This window comes from Felis catus, chromosome A3 (assembly GCF_018350175.1).
Source record: "Felis catus isolate Fca126 chromosome A3, F.catus_Fca126_mat1.0, whole genome shotgun sequence".
In the NCBI taxonomy this organism is placed as follows: Eukaryota; Metazoa; Chordata; class Mammalia; order Carnivora; family Felidae; genus Felis; species Felis catus.
Window position 1 is genome coordinate 41,660,037 of NC_058370.1, and position 19,853 is coordinate 41,679,889.

Sequence of the window (19,853 nt, forward strand, 5' to 3'; positions counted from 1 at the left end):
TCATCATCATCATCATCATCATCATCATCCAAAGTCCACAGATTACATTAGGGTTCACTCTTGGTGTTGTGCATTCTGTGGGCTTTTGCCAAACAAATAATGTATCCACCATGATAGCATCATACAGAGTTGTTTCACTGCCCTAAATATCCTCTGTGCTCCACCCATTCATCCCTCCCTTCCCCCTGGTAAACACTTATCTTTCTACCATCTCCATAAGTTATGCTTTTTCCAAATGTCACACAGTTAGAATTATATAGTATATAGTGTTCAGATTGGTTTCTTTCACTTAGTAGTATATATTTAAGGTTCCCCTATGCTTTTCATGGCTTGATAGCTCATTTCTTTTTAGGGTTGAGTAATATTTAACTCTTGGTTCGTGTACCATGGTTTGTCTATTCACTTACTGAAGGACATGTTGATTGCTTCCAAGTTTTGACAATTATAAATAAACCTGCTATAAACATTCACGTATAAGTGTATGTGAGGACATAGGTTTTCAACTCACTGGAGTAAGCAGCAAGAAGTGCAACTGCTGAATTGAATATTAAGACTGTCTTTATTTTTATAAGAAACGTTCAACTGTCTTCCAAAGTGGCCACACCATTTTGCATTCCCACCAGCAAAGAATGAGAGTTCCTGTTGCTCCACAGCCTCATCAACATTTGATGTCCTTAGTGTTTTATTCTGGCCATTTTCATAGGTGTGGAGAGGTATAGCATTTTTTTTTTTTTAATTTTCAATTCCCTAATGACATGATGTTGATGAACATCCTTTTTATACGCTTACTTGCCAGCTGTATATCTTCTTTGGTGAGGTGTCTATTCATGTCTTTGCCCATGTTTCAATTGAGTTTTTCATCATCTTATTGTTGACTTTTTAAAGCTCACTGTATTGTTTTGTGTAAGAGTCCTTTATCAGATATCTTTTGCAAATAGTTTTTCCCAGTCTGTGGCTTGTCTTCTCATTCTCTAGGTGTGGGCTTTTGTAGAACAAAATTTTTCAATTTTAATGACTTTGAGCTTATCGATTATATCTTTCATGGACTGTGCCTTTGATGTTGTATCTAAAAGTTTATCACCATACACCCAAGGTCATCTTGGTTTTCTCTTATGCTAGCTTCTAAGAGTTTTGTGTTTTACATTTAGATCTACTATCCATTTTGAGTTCCTTTCTGTAAAGGATGTAAGATCTAGGTCTAGATTCATTATTTTCCCCTTTGGCATGTGGATGTCCAGTTGTCCCAGCACCATTTGTTGAAAAGACTATTTTGCTCCATTGTATTGCCTTTGTGCCTTTGTCAGATATCACTTGACTGTATTTACATGGGTCTAGTTCTGGGCTCCACTGACTTATTTGTCTGTTCTTTTGCAAATAACGTACTGTCTTGATTTCTGTAGCTTCTAGTAAGTCTTGACGTTGGGTAGTGTCAGTTCTCCAACTCTGTTCTCCTTCAATATGGTATTGGCTATTCCAGACTTTTGCCTCTCCATTTAAACTTCAGTTTGTCCATAGTCAAAAGATAACTTGCTGAGATTCTGATTGGGATTACAATGAATCTATAAATCAAGTTGGGAAGACCTGGCATCTTAACAACACTGAGTCTCCCTACTCATGACATGAAATACCTCACTCATTTGGTTCTTTGGTTTCTTTCATCAGGGTTTTATAGTTTTCCTCATATAGACCTTATACATACTTTGTTAGATTTTTACCTAAGCATTTCCTTTTTGTGGGTGCTAATGTAAATGACACTGTTTTTTTTTTTAAGTTTATTTATTTGGGGGGAGGGGGCGGCAAGGGGCAGAGAGACAGGGAGAGAGAGAGAGAATGCAAGCAGGCTTTCCACTGTCAGCACAGAGACCAGTGTGGGGCTCAAACTCACGAACTGTGAGATCACGACCTGAGCTGAAATCAATAGTCAGATGCTAAACCAACCAAGCCACCCAGGTGCCCCATTACACTGTGTTTTTAATTCCAAATTCCACTTGTTAATTATTGGTATAGGGGAATGCAATTAACTAATGTATCCTGCAATCTTGCCATAATGGCTTATCAATTCCAAAAGGTGTTTCAGTCAATTATTTTGAATTTTCTACATAGATAATGATGTCATTTGTGAATAAGACAGCTTTATTTCTTCCTTCTCAATAGGTAGACCTTTTATTTCCTTTTCTTTGTCCCATGACATTAATTAGGGACTTTAAATGTTTAATTATAAAAGTATACTTACTACATAAGTCACTATACGGCAACTACGAGGTAGCAACATTTTCAAAAACAATGATCATTTCTAGGGTTTGCTATGTACCTGGTACCCAAGTATTTTGTATTTTATATGAATCATCTCATTTAACCCTCACAATTATACAAAGTGGGTACAATTATTATCACCATTTTATAGATGAGGAGACAGCCTGACAGAGAGGTTACCTAGTCAGTAAGCAGCAGAGCAAGCTTACTGCTTGCTTATGCAAACAGCTTTACTGGACTGTATAGTGTACATTTTTAACCATTATCCTGTATCAATTAAGGACGTATTATGGGTTATGCCTTCTATTAGGCACTTTTTACATACTGTTCTCATTTGATCCTATTCTACACTGAGAATAATGAAACTCAGAGTGGGTAAGGAGTTTGCCCAGTGGCGTACTACAAAGTGGCAGAGCTGGCATTCAAACTCAAGTTCAAGCACATGCTCTCTTTTTGAGAAAAGAAAAAAATTTTTTTCAGAACAAATATGTGCATATACTGTTCAGCATGGCTTTAACTGCTCATTCAACAAACATTTGCTGAGAATCTATTAAGGGCCAGATACTGTTCTAGGCACTGAGGAAACAAATACACAAGGCAGCTAGAATCCTTGTCGTCACAGAACTTACCTTCTAGTAAAATATAAAGCATTTAAAAACCAAACCAACAGACAAAAGTTCCCTCCAACTGCTACTAAGTGTTGTGATCAAGACACTATAGGGGGATATGGTGGGGATTAATGGGTCAAGGCTGCTTCCACTTGGAGGCAGGTCTCTCTGAGGAGAAGACATCTGAACTGAAGGACATGCTCCAAGCTTGGAGATGTTTCAGCTGACTTAATCATAATCAATAAAGAAATGGAGATCCTGATTGCCAGCTTAGAGTTTTAGGTCACAAGCCCAACGATGGAGAACAAGTTTTCCACTTTGTGTTTTGAGTTCCTGAGTTGCTAGCCATTGCCCCATACAGGATGCCTTGAGGGTGTGGGGGAGTAGGAAGAACAGGAGGAAGAGAGGAAGAAAAATGTCAAGAGAATAAAACTGTTTGAAGGCAGTATGGGGGTGCTTTCCTTCCCGCTCCAGGCCTCCATGTGGATTTGAAAGTCTTTACTCTCTTGGGTAACATTTAATCTTGGCTTCCTAAACCAACAACTAATCATGGAAACCAAAGTAGGATTTTCCTTCCAGTTGGAGACTCAAGATCTTTGATGTGACCATGAAGCACCACTTAAATTGATAGGATAAGGGTTTTTGTCATATAAGATGACTTCTTGACTGGCAATTTACCTGTGGAGTTCATTCTTTCTCATAATTCTTCTCCCCACACATTATGGCGTGGCTTACTCCCGGTATATATGATTTCTCATGTAATTCCAATAACTCTACAGAGTAGAGATATTAGTTCTGTCACTTAGTAAGTAAGAAACTGAAGTTCAGAGACAGAAGAAACTTGCCAAGTTCACACGGACACTGGGTTTCAAGCCCAGGTCTGACTCTAGAACCTTCTGCATGATTCCAATATCACATAGTTTTCTGTCTCCTTCCCTAACCTTAGCCCCAGTATCACAGCCTTTTCAGTTCTTCTGACTCCACGAAGCATCAAGATGAAACAGCTGTCAAACTGGCTCCATCCCCTCTAATGCACTTGACAGCCACTTAACCCCCTTCAAAAATGCTTTGCTACTGACAATGATGGTAATGGACTAATAACAGAAAACAGTTAATGTGAACAACCAGAAAACCAAAAGGAAAAAAAAAAAAAAAAAACATTAGTGAGGAAGAAAATGGTCCTTTGTGTGAAATATTTCTTACATTTACGTTTAATAATGGTTCTACAATTATCCATTTTGCGAGATCAGCAGAACGTAGACGGAAGAGATGTTAAATTAAGCACAGAACTGCTGGATATCTTTAAGATAGCTAAATGAATGAGAAAACTTAAGGATTTTTACCTCCTGAAATTTACTTTGAAATTGACAGGGCTCAACCTATAAAACGTCTAAACAAATGATTCTGTTGTTAGAAATTTAAGGTTTGAAGCTAACATAAAACTAAAGTAGAACAGGCAGAGGAGAACCAGACTGTATGTGTGGCAGGCACCATAAGCCAGAAAAGTGACTCTTGGTAGTGGGGGGTAGTGGTGGCATCAGTACTGACAATCACCACTAATACCTGTATTTGGTAGCTAAGGCAGTTGAACTATCAAGACTTTATTTTGGGGGGCGCCTGGGTGGCGCAGTCGGTTAAGCGTCCGACTTCAGCCAGGTCACGATCTCGCGGTCCGGGAGTTCGAGCCCCGCGTCAGGCTCTGGGCTGATGGCTCAGAGCCTGGAGCCTGTTTCCGATTCTGTGTCTCCCTCTCTCTCTGCCCCTCCCCCATTCATGCTCTGTCTCTCTCTGTCCCAAAAATAAATAAACGTTGAAAAAAAGAAAAAGACTTTATTTTGGAAACAGCTCTTCATTTAGTGCACTGTTTCCATTTAGAAAGATTATACTTGTAACTCTGGGCATCCCTTTATTGTAAGAAAAAAAGAAAGCAAGAAAAACAGCTAGGGGTTGGCCTGGTACTCACAGCTAAGTTGTAGCATTCTCCTGTCAACCATAAACAACTTCAAAGAATACTAACACAGGACAATGCTACTCTGATCATGAAGGCGCCTCCCCTTCCCCTCCCCACCCCCACACAAAGACCGCTCCATTATCACGTCTAAACACAGACAAAAACATGAACACTGTACAAACCATGAATATGCCCAAATAGCTCCCTACTCTGGCTAACATGGCTGACTGCTTTTTTATCATAGTTTTTAAAAAACGTTTTATTTATTTATTTTGAGAGACAGAGAGAGAGAGTGAGAGAGAGAGAGAGAGCGCACGTGCGCAAGCAGGGAATGGGCAGAGAGAGATGGAAAGAAAATCTCATGGGGCTTGATCCCAAGGGGCTTGATCATGACTTAAGCCAAAATCAGAAGTCATCAAGAGTCAGACACTCAACCAACTGAGCCACCCACGTGACGCATCAATCACAGTTTTAACAACACTCTCTTCTTCTTGCCCTCTAGATAAGAATTATTAAAACACTCACAGAATCAGCCCAGAGACCAGTCCAGAGCAAAGCGCCACTTTCTTACACTCCCCAAAATCACCTAAAACAAGCTCAAATCCTACCTTAAGTTCTTTGTAACATGTTTTTGCTGGGATGCCCCCCGTACTTCCCATTGTATATGTTCTCCCTTAGTGCCGTGAGCCACTAAACCTAACACTGTTGGAAAGGAGGTATATTTCTGGGCGTCTGTGCTGAAAGGCACTGACCTGTGTCTATTTGTTCAGGGGAAGAAGCTCAGGAGATGCATCAGGTGTGAGCTGGGGACTCCACAGTGGGCAGTCTTGCAGCCAATGACCCAGGAAACATGCAAAGAGAACTAACCAGCTGTGAATAAAAGCCAAGTAAATGTGGAGGAGGTGTGCTCATTTCATAATGATCCTATGCCTCTTATCTCTTTCACAATGAATAACAGCTTGACCACGATTAAATCATCAAAAACCAGTTCTAGTTTTCAGAGTATAATTTTACAGGCTGAAAGAAAGGCTGGCATTAAAGCAAGAGATTCCTGATATCCAGGTGTCACCATGAATAAGAATACTTACATAATGTTAGCGTCTTTGCCCTCAGACATTGATTTTCCAAGTAGATGTGACAAACTGAGATACTCATATTGTTACACGTTATGGCTGCTGAAGGGCGGTGCTCTCTTGTCCTTCTCTGGCTCTTCAAGCACATCTAAACATGCCTCAAAGGTTCCATCACTGTTGTCATTGTCATTACCACCACCGCTACCCCCATCTTCACTGTCATCATTGGACTGCCCAGCAGTCTGGAATGTTCTTCTCTGTACTAGAGTCTGTGCTACATGCATGACCCCCTTTAACCCTAAGGTCAACTCTAGGAAGATGGTGGTGTTCTTTATCCTTATTTTGCAGAGAAGGAAACTGAAGCAGTGACATTAACTCCAAAGGGGAGGCACAGGGATTCAAGACCAGGATAATCTGTCCCAGGGCCCACATGCTTAGCAACTACACCACTTTTTACCCTTAACAGGGCCCTAGAATATGAGATGAAAATGGGGAAGAAAAAAAAGAAGTTGCCTTGGGCTTGCTGCATGCTCTTTAGTACTTTGAAGAAAACTTCCTAGAAATCTCTCAGGTTCTTACTTCCAAAGGTGGCTGTATTATTCTTGAAAGCTTTATGGTTTTAGAGGATTTCACGTACTTTCATTAATTACAGACTACTCCTTGAAATGATAGACTGTTAAGATGATTAGCAGAAATGTTTCCAAGTAAGATGATGATGTTGCCTGAAATTAGTAACCAAAAACGTACCTCTCACCAATCAACAAAAACAAAACACAAAACTCACTAATTTGGGGGTAATGGGGGCAGATTTTCTGATATTCATTGAATAATTCAATGGATTTGTGAAGCGTGTGAAAAATATCACGGGAGGCTAAGAATCAAATGAGATGGCAATTCTGCTGCCTCCAAGGAACTGAAAAGAGTACAACAGGGAAGGTCTGGGACATAAACCTGTCTCTTGGTACAAGCAAAACAGTGACAGGAGTCTTAACAGAAGTGGAGGGGAGGTTTCCTGGACATTACGGAATAGTGCTACTCAAAATGTGGTATGTGTTTTGGACGCCTGTATTGCAATTTAACAGTATTTTTATGTCTATTGAATCTATATATAGTAAGCTCAATAATTATGCTTGCATTTTATATGACCTTTTTATTTCATTTTTCATTTCATGTTTCTAGTAATTAATGCTCATTCATTTTGCGAAAGTACTAATAAATGACAGAGCATAAATAAGTGGTTCTTTACTACTGCAGCCTGAGAAGCAGTATATCCTAGAGCCGTGTTTAAGGCCAACCACATTTTTCTTACTAGAACTCAATTTGATAGCCATTTGGATATACATATAATAACGTACTACGTATTTTTTACATATAATATTTGCATAAAATATTTAAAGTCACAAAAATCTCTGAAGATATTCTAAGTTTATACTCTTTGGCAATTCATGTAGAAAATAAATCTGCATAGTAATGATTTGACAAAGCAGTAGACATATGCTTTAAAAATAAACAAAGCCATGGGGCGCCTGGGTGCTCGGTCGGTTAAGGGTCCAACTTTGGCTCAGGTCACGATCTTGTGGTTTGTGGGTTTGAGCCCCACACCGGGCTCTGTGCTGACAGCTCAGAGCCTAGAGCCTCCTTTGGATTCTGTGTCTCCCTCTCTCTTGGCCCCTCCCCAGCTTGCGTGCTCTCGCTCTCGCTCTCTCTCTCTCTCTCTCTCTCTCTCAAAAATAAACATAAAAAAATGTTTTTTAATTTAAAAATAAAGCCATAACCAATTGAGATTCAGAACCTTTGATGAGCCATGAAGTGAATATTTAAAAATCAACAATTATGGTAAGTATTTTTCCTTGCAAAAAAATATAATGAGAGGTCACTCCTATAGTCAGGGTCAATTAAGAGATGAGGAAAAAAGAGATGAGAAACACTGTGTTGCTCTAGAGTTTTGTAGAACACTGCTTGGCACAGAGTAGGTGCTCAATACTTGCTGAATGAAAAAAAAAGGTATTTAAGAATAAATAATGAGGCAATGGATCTTAGTTAACATTGTGGTGTAATGCTGGAAGATGATGTTTCCTCAAAGGAAAAGACATTTCCTTTACAGGAAGACTCCATTCCATTCCAAACTTCGAGCATGCTGATTATTATGACAGGGGCTTGCTCTGAAAGACGCCGTAGTGTGAGCTGAGGCTTTGTCAGTGACTGGTGGTGGGACCTTCTTGGTCCCCCTCCTCCTCCTAGATCTCCTTGCCTACAACATGGAGATGATAACAGAGCTCACCTCACAAGCTAACTGGGGTAGAAGATGACATGTTATATGAGCATTTTGTTTATGCCTGGTACTTAGGGAATGCCCAGGTAAATGGAAGATAGCAGTAGTATTATGTGAAAGCAGAGGATTCTGCCAATATTTTGTCACTTTGACCTACAACAATGGCAGTTTCTTATGGTTCAGCCTAATATTAATGGTACCTGGTTTCAAATACAGTAAACAGAACCTTTCTGCTCAAAATAATTCATCAGGCGGAGACTGATGTATTCGTTTCCTGTCACCTCCACTATCTTACCTGCCAGCATATGTCTCCTGGGCTGCTGTCCAAGTTACAAAAAGGGATGTATGAGCCTGGGAAGCATGTCACACATGGGGAGTGTTGCCATCATAATCCTCTGACTGCCTGATGGCAGGGTCTGCCCAGGACACGTACACCTACACTGTGCTGGTTCCTCCAGGGCCTCAAGGGAAGCAATGTTACACACCACATTACAAACCTTCAAAGATTCTATGGCTCTTTGTGAGCAAAAGTGCTGGGCAGCTTTCGAGCTTGAGATGCAAAGCAATAGCAGGCCAGATTCTGGAAAATGGGGCTCCAGGTATAAACTAGGGCTGGCCCAATAACTTTGTGTGGGTGGGCCACATACAAATTTATCAGTGAGAGCTAGCACTGGAAGCCATATTTATACCCCTCCATCGACCATCATCGCCTTCTTACTCACTTCTACCTTTTATGGTGCAATATAACCAGGCTACAACCCTCAGGCTCCCACACTGCCATCGTCATCACCACCACATACACAGCTAGTATCATTCTTTCCAAAGTAAGAAACTCAACCTCCAAAACACCTCATGACGGTTAGAAATTCCTGTTACTACCCATCATTTTTACAGATAAGTACTGTAACAGGTTACATAGCTTGGGAAGAACCAGCGTGGTGTCTATGTCTTTAATATGAAAATATTTTATATTTTCTGCCTATAAACTTAAACACAAGTTCTAAATCTTGGAACTATTTTAAAAGAAAGGCAGATCAAAGCCCAATGAATGCCTGCTTAAAACACCGCTTTATACAGCCTACTTAGGGTGAGGAGGTTTATAAAGTTGCGTTTCTGGATTTTAAAAAATTGTCAGATAATTTCATTTGAGCAAAACTACGTATATAGAGCGTATTAGCACAAAAGTAGTCTACTGAAATCCATTTTTCTGTACATATTTATGTATTTAGTTTTATCTCTAGGTAAAGTTTCATATAGGAATTTAAATATATGCTCTTAGAGGGAAAGAAATTATTCTATATAATACCTAGCACTGTCTCCAGCATGTATTAGGAATTAAGTAAATGTATACTGAATTAAATCGAACAGAAACTCAGGGAAAGTAATTATGTTAATTTTCACATGAAAATACAGTAAATCAAATGGTGGCTTCTGATGTTAGATTAAAAAAAAAAAAGATACAATAGTCGTGGGAAATTAACTCAAGAATCTCAGATTAATTTTCCACTAAAGTGAAACTGAATTATCCTTGCTCCTTGAAAAGGACATAATACTCTAAGATTTAACCGTCAGCATGAGGAAAATGCATTTAATTTAAAATGCGCCTATTTCTACGAGGCATGGAATCCATTCTTTAAAGGTTAAAGCCACAGGTAAATAATAGTCACAGGCAATGGAATGGCTCCTTGTATAGGTAGAGACATCAATACAGAATTCTGTTCATTAACAATTGATGGCTTAGTAGGGCTAGGTGATTGGGTGGGAGGCACAGAAAGAACAAAGATGGGCCCACCTAAATACCAGGAATGAAAGAGGCCCCCGAGCTGTGCTCTGACCCTGAAACCTGGAATGGAAAGACACGAGTCACCAAGGGCAGAGCTCACAAATACTCAACACACAAGATGCCCAATCTGTAGTGGCACAGCCGGGCACCGTGTGAATTCAACAGGAGCCCTGAGAAGCTAGGAAAGATAATAGTCGATTTCCTGTTGGTTTATAAACTTGTTTTTATACACTATCATGCTCCACCTTTCCATTAAAAACAAGTCTAGATAACTGAAGGGGGTAAAGGTTAGGTAAAAAAAATAAATAAACCATCACCAGTTCTATCATTATTTGTACATTTTTTGTATGATACAAAGCAAACCTTTAAGAGAACTTGATCAAGCAGGCTCACCACCATGACCTTTCCCTTGAAGGCAAGCCCTTCAGTTGGGTATCAGGGTCATGCCAACTCATAGATGATTTTTAGAAACCTACCATGATTCATTCAAAGCTCAGACTTCATAGACCCAGGACCTCTTCAAACGCATCATTCCTCCAGTATAACTCAAATGCCAGGAAGGATTGCTACACCCTGAAAATCCTTCTTTCCTCAGAGTGATTCTATATGAGGATCTCAAAACTCTAAGCTGCCCTGATGGACCACAATCTCCTAATCTTTAATTTTAGTTTCCCATTTCTCCCCTTCTTTTGCTCTCACTGGACCTTCCAGCCTCTGGATGTTTCCCTAATCCTTGGTTCACTAGCATTAAGTGGATCCCATGGGCAGTCATTTCAAACTGGCTGTCACCAGGAATGAGAATAGAACCTAATTTTGGTGTAGCACTTCATGATTCAGGAGGGGCTCTCTTGGGCCTTCTCTTACTTGATTTCATTTGCAACAGGTCTTATTATTATTCCTCTTAAATAAGTAGCACAGAGGAATTTGAGAGGCCCCATGAAAGCTTGCTGACATGAGACTGCAGTCAGCTATTTGTAATTTTATCCTGCCCGCCTCAGTGGCAAGGGACACGAGCCAGGCAAAACCGCACAACGGCAGGAGATATAACCCAGGATACCTATGACCGTGCCTTAGCACCTAGATTCAGCCTCAGCGTTAGATTCCAACCAAATAAGCAACTCTATCTTGAAAAGGAATACAAACTACATAAAGCAGTCAACAATGTGTATTGGCAGCGAGGCACTCAGAAAAACAAGCTGTGCTGAGCCAAAGTTCTATATGTAGCTGGCTCAGAAGAATAAATTAAAACAAGTCAAACAAAGCCTCACCATGACCAAAATAGGTATGTGTCTTTTTGCTTCCAACTCTCTCAAAAAAGTAACAATAATGCAATACTATCTATCTTCAGTTAATTAATTCAAGCTTCTTGCAGCAAGCTTTTGTACCTCAATCTGTATTACAGACCATCTGTCTCTGCGAATCGTTAGCTCTCACCCACAGCCTGCTTCCTAACCCTTAGAAGAAATGTGATCTCCTTCAAAGCCGGAAAAACGTTCTGTTACACCAGAGGGAGGTTAAGGACGGACATTTTAAGTAAACCGATGTCGTTACTTTACGATGTTCCGCAGCCACCTCTGCTGTTAATGAAACAACACCTTCACATCCGTGAACAAGAGCCATAGTGTTTGTGTAACAGGAACAATTCTCACTGGTCAATCAGATGGCAAATTTTCTATACGGAGAAAGCAAAGCTTAATTCTGTTACCTCTAAGTGACTTCGCCTCTCAGCAATCACTCGTTCATCCTTGTTTCCAAATAGTTTCTTTGGAGGGAACTCAAGGGTAGCAAGCTGAAATACATATTTTATAAGAGATGCATTAATATCATACCTACGACCTTTGGCTTTTATTTATCTATTATCTGCAGTCTCTATCATGGGGTGAAAAGAGGAAGAGGTTGGAAATTTAAAGATGGTAGGTCCTCCCCTACTCTGTCACTAATCTACTGCGTGACCTTGAACGGACAGGGTAGGACTCCACAATGGTCAAATGAGGAGGAGAGATGATGGGAACTCAGAGAAAGGACAGGTCTTAGTCCCAATATTTTGTCTCAGATGGGTGTTTCCCAAGTTTTGTTAAAACGCAAGTTTGTTCTTTTAGTCCCCTCCTCACGCTAGAATTCAATTATTTTTGTGCTAGGAATGAAAGCTTACCTTGCACAGTACTGGAACATTCTGTAAAACATTCTGAGACCATTGTTCAGGTTCCTTAAACATTCCATATTGCCTTTTTATAGCTATGGTTACAAATGAAGAATTCCCATGTGAAGGGAGGACCTCTCTTTGAATCTTTTCCTTGTTCTTTACAGAATAAAGTTTAGGATTTGTTTTTAGCCAGGTCTCGGGATTTCATGGTTATTTTCTTTGTGCTTCTCTTCTTGGAGGTATTAAAATCGTAATAAAAAGATAAGTTTTATTATAGGCCGTGAGGCAAGAAAGAACTCCATAATCTGATGAGCACCTGACCAGCCAGTGCTGCTCTGGTCAAATGAATGCTAAGCGGAGCAATAATTGCTGGTGTTGGTGAAATTCACTATTTCCTGCCTTCCTCACCTTGTCGGGTTCAGACAAACTGAGAGGCTGATGAAGGATTATCAAGAAAATAATTAACGTTTCTTCCAAAACATATGTCACAGTGTGTCACAAAATCCCTGTTTTATACACATGTAAATCTCTTAGTTGATTTAAATTTTTATTACCACAGTGGCAGTCAAAAATTAAGAACCGGTGCCTATATGTTTAGTGCTTGAAAAACTCAGTATTAAAGTAGAAGAATATACGTAAAGTGCACATAAGTGAACTTGGTAAATTTTCAACATCTCAACACACTGAAGCCACTACCCAGATCAAGAAAGAGAACATGCTCAGCACCGTAGGCCCCGCCAAGCATCCCCTCGCAGCCCTGCTCTCCCGCCCTCTACAAAGACTGACGCTAGCCTGACTGACTTCTAACAGTGAGGCTCAGTGTTGCCTATTTTTGAGCTTTATGAACTCCTTGGTGTCTGCCTTCACCACCCTACCTCATGTTTGTGAGATCCATCCACCTTGCTGTGTGTAGCAATAGTTTGCTCATTCTTGTAGCTACACAGTATTCCATTATGCGAACATTCCACCATTTATTTGTTTAATAGTCTTGTGTTACTGGGCTACTGGTTAGTTTCTAGTTTGGGGCCATTGGGAATTGTGCTGCTATGAACATTTTCCCCAAAGGCCTTCTGATGAACATATGCAGGGATTTCTGCTGGTCAGAGTCTTGGGAGTAAAAATGCTGGGTCACAGGGTATGAAAGTGTTCAGCTGTGTTGGAATTACCGAATGGTTTTCTGGAGTGGTTTAACCACCTGACACTCCCATGAGCAGGGACTGAGAGATCCAGTTGCTTCAGATCCTTGCCAATATCTGGTCCATCTCTGGTTTGTCTTTGCAATTCCATTGGGTGGGCAGTGATCTCTACTGTGGCTCAGTTTACATTTTCCTAACGACTAATGACGTTGAGTGTCACTTTCACATGCTCCCTGATCATCTGGTTGGTCATTGTGGGGAAGTGTCTGCTCAACTCTTTTGTCATCTTTTATTAGGTATCTAAGGTATCTTCTGTTTTCTTATTAATAGCAATTCTCCTTGTTAACTCTCATCAAGGTATCTTTGAGGACTTAATGTCCTTTTCTTTTTTTTTTTTTTTAAATTTTTTTTTCCCAACGTTTATTTATTTTTGGGACAGAGAGAGACAGAGCATGAACGGGGGAGGGGCAGAGAGAGAGGGAGACACAGAATCGGAAACAGGCTCCAGGCTCTGAGCCATCAGCCCAGAGCCCGACGCGGGGCTCGAACTCCCGGACCGCGAGATCGTGACCTGGCTGAAGTCGGACACTTAACCGACTGCGCCACCCAGGCGCCCCCTTAATGTCCTTTTTTAAAGTTAACTGAGGTTGGCAAGATGTTTACTCCTTTCACACTCTAGCGTTGTACCAAAGCAGAGAAAACTTGGGGTGGGTGGCATGGAGCACCTCTTCTCCTCCTACTCTCACCACGTTCCAATTTTGGTGATGACACGGAGCTTTAAAATCAGTTCAAGGTAAAGTGAAAGACCTTGGGTACTGAGGTAAGGCACACCCAGTCTGAATCTTGGCTTGACCACTATCTAGCTGACTGGCTGTGTTTCTCTCTGCCTAAATATTCCCTGCGGAAAGGCGGCGGACAACGATCCTAAACTTCCCCAGGTTTCTGTGAAGATGTAGTGAAATAATGACAGATGGACCTTAGCTACTGTTACGATTTGCTAGAGATCTGCTCGTTACAAGAAAAGCAGCATGCCACATCCTCTTGGACCCTCTCTCCATCCCTGGACTGGTGATGTGGCCTCAGGGAGCAAAGGGTTTTCTGGAACCTTGGCCTCGCTGGCAAAAACACACTTCCCAGCTGTTGCAGTTTCGAGAAGACAGGTACACCAGAGCTTGTCTTTTGGGCTTTATCTAGCCCCGATTTTATCTTGTACAAGTGTGTTTCCCCCCAGCACTGATGCTGAAACCTTGGCAGGCATGCTGTCACAGTTGGTTGTTTTGTCATTTTCTTATATGGCTGATGAGGTGATGTGGTTTCTGCCAGGGGAAATTTATAGTCACGTTTGTGTGCTCAATCAGAAATGGGGCACTAACAGGACTTGAGGCAGCTGAACCGGGTGGGGAGCAAGCATTTAGCTGTCCTCGTTGTCAACAGCAATACTCTATTCTGAGAGGGAGGATAAAATTTTGTGCTGTTAATAACCACCCTGTGAAACAGGCACGTATAAAGTATGTGTAATGCTGTCGTTCAGATTTTTAAGAAGAAAAGGACACCTGTTAACAACTTTCGGGCATATAATCAGAGGACTATAATATTCAACCACTTAACTTCAGAGACCAGGAAACACAGTTAGTTCTAGACTTAAACAGTCATGGCGTGGCTGAGACAAGGAATCAGCGCTGACTCTGAGTGTTTCACAACAGTGCTGTAGAGGGTGCCTGCAATGTACAGAAAAACCCCTTTCAAGTCCTTGGGACCTAGGATTCAGAAGAAAAAAAGTAACCCCTTCTTAAGAATATTAAACCAGAAGAGTGATGTGTAGCTGCTAGGCAGTGGCCAACAGTCCCAAGAGCTGTGAACAGAACCCCATGAAGACTGGTACCCAACAAGGGAATGGGAACATGTGGGAGAGCAACAGCAGTGGGGGTAACAGGAAAGGGGCTGGGTTGGGAGGCAGGCTCCCAGAAGTCCATCCTGGGATTGGTCCTATGAGATTAGTCCGTTCCTGTCAGCTTACTCCTCTCACAATAAAAACTGGGAATAACGGTGGCTATCCTTATACACAGCTGAAGAGAGGAAGGAACGGGGGCAGAAATTCCAGTATGAATCATGATAGAAATGCACACTAGTGGGTCCATGTGCTTTTGGTGGGGCTGGGGCACAGAGCAAATTAAAGTAGAAAGGCAAGGCTGTGAGACAAAGTATAAAAGAAAAATACTGCCTCCATTAAAATAATTATATTTACATCAGAAACAGCTCTCCAACTCTCTTCCTTCTAGATAGAATGGAAATGACCTTCATTTCTCCTTTTTAGAGAATCTTAACACCGGTGTTTAAGCCTTGCTATCTATAAGCTCTTAGGCTAAATGAGATGAAATTGCCAATTTTGTAAGTTAAAAATGGTTGAATATCAGCAATTTCATCTGGTTAAACCCTGCATAAAACTTTGACATTTTTAAGCGACCACTAGGGCAAAGATACATTTCCATCTGCTTTACCTGCCAAGGGTAAGTATTCTCATTTGATGGACTGTCAGTGGGCTATATCAAACCGATATTCTTTCAAAGGCTATTTCTCTTACTCAAAAATAATACTAAACTAGAAGTATCTAATATTAAAAAGTATACGACGGTGAAACAGCCGAGGAGTTGGGAATGGGGGCCAGGTGATGCAGAAAGCCATTTGGGAACCAATAGCTGTTGACCCAGAACATAGAGCCACACTCGGCCATCTGAATCAGCCCATCCTCCATAAGGAAAAGGGACCATCACAGTCTTTGCCTGCACTAGGGGAAGGAGACAGGAATTACTGCTTCGTTCTTAAAACAGTAATATTATGCATGGAGGAGGGCACTTGGGACGAGCACTGGGTGTTGTATGGAAACCAATTTGACGATAAATTATATTAAAAAAAAAAACCAGCAACATTATAAAAATCCTTAGAAGAGTTTAGAGCTCTAGAACAGAGAAGAAACCTGAACTTTTTCTCTCTTCAAGAACAAAGTGACTGCCTCGTTTCTGTTAAAACAGACAGCAGAAGCAATCCTCCGTAGGTTTCATGGCTGGATTGTGAATTACTTAAATTTTTTAAAAAGGATAATTTACCAAGATCAACAAAGCCACTGGTCAGTTTAAATAAAGTGCCTGGAGAGCCAAAACAGACAAACAAATGGGCAAAACAAACAAACAAAAAACAAACACACATAAACACGCCAAACAAAAAAGAAAAACTCTTCCATTGTGCTGAAAGTGTTGCTGTCTGAAAAGTAACATTTCCAACAAGAACACAAGAGAGGGTTAGAAAGGGGGCGGTTCCGAACTGTCCCTGATTTCTCTACTCATGTCTGACGTACATCAGCATCTTCTGTTTGCTTGCTTGCTTTCCTCATGTTAAACAGAAATTTGTAAATAAGATAAATTATATTCGCTGGACGTTTTTATTTCTTTTCAAGTTCTTTATATTCACAAACTTTCATTTTTATCGACTTATTTTTTAATCTAGCAGATGGTCTAGATTTGATTTCCACGAGAGACACTGTCAGGAACAGTGAATGGCAATCTGTAGGCGGGGGACAATGTCCTCTTTGATCGCCTTTGTAACCTGTGATAAAGGAAATACAGTGTCCTACGTTTCTAAAAATCATAGTTCCTTAAGTTCTATATTCCTTACAGTAACTAAATTCGAGAGCGACTCAGATAAATGTGATTCATATACAAATTATCAACATACTGGGATTCAGCAACGAGGGAAAAATGACTTTCCTTACACTTTCATTTTCATAAAGAACAAGGGCCATGATTTCCCCCTTATAACTCTCATGGAGAGGGTGTCTCGTGTTGGAAAGTATGATTCTACCAGAAAATAACCTTTCTACAAACGATAAGATGTGAGGGAACAGTTCTGGTTGAAGGTAAAAAAAAAAAAAAAAAAAAAAATAGTGCCTCCATTAAAATAATTATATTTATTTTGGCGGAGGTTTATTTGTTCCCCTTCAAAAGCACGAAAAACAAGAGAAGAGATGAAAGGGAACACTGTGTCTCCAAACTAGGAAAGTGGCAGGGCTCTGCCCTGCAGCCTGGGCAGCACCCAGGGAAAGCTTGTGGGGGGTGGGGAGACGGGGAGCTGCCGGGGCCACCCTCACCTCGCCCCCAGACTGCAGGCATCATGAGCTGCCCACCAAGGCAGGCATGCAAACTCTCGGGCAGCCCACTACACTGCGATTAAAGGGCTAAATCTGGGGACAAGGAAAAGGCAGGGGACAGCCGCAGCGAGAGGAAGGCAGGTAAGGGCTGTGGGGGTGGGGAAGGACCTGGGGAAGCTCACACTACTAAGGAGAGGAAAGGTCTGAGGCCAAGCGTGTACCCCACAGCGACCCCACAGCCCTCACGAACACCAGAAAGGAAGACAGTATGTGTCACAAAGACAAAACTGGTGGAAAGAGATTCAGAAAAATCCCAGGCAGAAGGTCAGGCACGTAGTAGGTTGCTGCCTTCATCATCGCCAGTATCTGTCCTCCCCTCGCCCCGGGATACGCCGCTGTTCCCCCAGCCATTAGTCCACTGCACTGAAAGATGAGATGCCATTAGGAGGAACCCAGATTGGTACGATGACTAAATGAGTAGGGGTGAGAAGGAGGATGAGGGACATGTAAGCAAAGGCAGATAAAGAACCACCACCACATGAAGAACGGGCCAGAGACAGCCAGAGGGGTTCAGACACGGAGTCACTCACGGGCCACCTGGGCGCCCATCTGACTCTTGACTTTGGCTTGGGACATGACCGCACGGTTGTGAGATCGAGCCCCATGTTGGGCTCCATGCTGACAGTGCGGAGCCTGCTTGGGATTCTCTCTCTCCCTCTCTCTTTGCCCTTCCCCCTACCCCACTTGCAAATGCTGTCTTTCTCTCTCTTAAAAGAAAGAAACTTAAAAAAAAAAAAAAAAAGGAAAGAAGTTACTCATGGTCTTGCAGAAACCACAAAAATCATCTCAAAAGAAGAGCTGAAGAAGTACACAGGTTGAAGGAAGAGACCGCGAGGGGAGAGGGGTGGAAAAGCGAGCCAGCTCTGAGAGAAATGGCTGACTCAAGGACTGGGACAGGGAAGATGTAAGCTAAGCCTGAAGCATCTCATAGTGCCCGAAAGGAAGTACCCAGAAACTTCAAAGCACAAAGACGGAGTGTTACAAAGGAGCACAAGCATTAACTGAAAGAGCTCCTAAAGGCCAAAGATGAAATAATCTGAAAACAAAATTTAAAAAAACAAAACAAAAAAACTAGTATTGGCTTATAGCCAAAATATGACCGGACAAGCAAACAACTGAATAAAGACAGACACAGGAAAGGAAAGACAAGCCCTCCACGCACAAGATTTCCAAATAACTTGTGGCTATCTCACCCTGAAGGACGTGGAACATACCTCTCCATGACTAAAATGTGTGCTGTGCACAGGGACTTCCTTCCAAAGAGTAAGTGTAGAAAAGAGGGAAGCCATGTAACATTCCGGGGGAGAAACTGGGAGAAACCTCAGCCAGGTGATCGAGATCAGTATCAACAGTGATAAGCCCCACGGACAGTGTTTGTCTCTTTCATCTGACATGATCATAATGGCACTTTTACCTCTGTAGTTCTCTCCTCCCCAAACCCACAGCTCTAATCACAAGAAAAGCATCACACAAATCCCAACAGGAAGCATTCTGTAAAATACCTGACGAGCATTCCTCAATACTGTCAAGGTCATCAAAATCAGGTAAGTATAAAAAAGTGTCACAATAAAATGTAAGACAGATTCCTGGATGGGATCCTGGAACAGAAATGGGATATTAAGTAAAAACTAAGAAAATCTCAAAAATGTAAACAATAATAATGGATCAATATTAGTTCACTAGTTGTGGCACATGTACTATAGTAGTGTAAGGTGTTAATAACGGGAGGCTATAAATCTAAAACGATTCAAATAGGACTTCTGGTTTGTGATCTGACACGTTGAGAAGCTTGGAAGCCATCACCCTTGCCCTCACAACAAGAAAAAAGCTGAAAAGACTAAAAATCAACAGCTCTTCATAGATCCATCAGAGAGCTGAGGTCATGGGGCAAACTAATGTCCCCAAACTAGAGAGACAAGCAGGAAGAGACTGAGAACCATATCCTATTGGGTGCAGAAGCCTGTAGCTGGATCCAGGAGAGGCAGGAACAATTTAAACTGTAATTGGTGAGGGGCACTGGCTGGCTCAGTGGGTTAAGCCTCCAACTCTCGATTTGGGCTCTGGTCGTGATCTCATGGTTCGTGAGATCAAGCCCCACACAGGCCTCTGAGCTGATAGTGCAGAGCCTGCTTGAGATTCTCTCTCTCCCTCTCTCTCTGCCCTCCCCCGTTTGTTCATTTTCTCTCTCTCTCTCTCTCTCTCTCAGTAAATAAACTTTAAAAAATAAATAAACTGTAACTGGTGAATTACTGGAGGCTCAGTACAGACTAGTATTTGAGTTAAAAACTCTGGGTACGTGTGGGGTCTGCACACTTCTGTTAGTTTTACCCCCAGGAGTCCAGCCAGGTTCTCATCCTGAGATGGGAGAAAAATCTGCTACTTTCCAGCAGGAGAGAAAAAGTAATCATTCTGAAATACACCCAAAGTTCTCTG

The 19,853-nt window shown here is 41.4% G+C and overlaps 1 protein-coding gene across 5 annotated transcripts in view; it reads right to left on the bottom strand.

Annotated features, from left to right (window-relative positions):
- KIF16B (kinesin family member 16B) overlaps positions 1 to 19,853 on the bottom strand; it is a 288,745-nt gene that overhangs the window by 22,320 nt on the left and 246,572 nt on the right. For 4 of the 5 annotated variants that reach the window (XM_045053906.1, XM_045053901.1, XM_045053903.1 and 1 more), the window contains one exon: positions 11,646 to 11,729. The exons of the other annotated variant lie outside the window; for it this stretch is intronic. In XM_045053906.1, the coding sequence (XP_044909841.1) occupies positions 11,646 to 11,729 (84 nt within the window). The remainder of the gene's footprint in view (positions 1 to 11,645; positions 11,730 to 19,853) is intronic. 5 annotated transcript variants of the gene reach the window in all.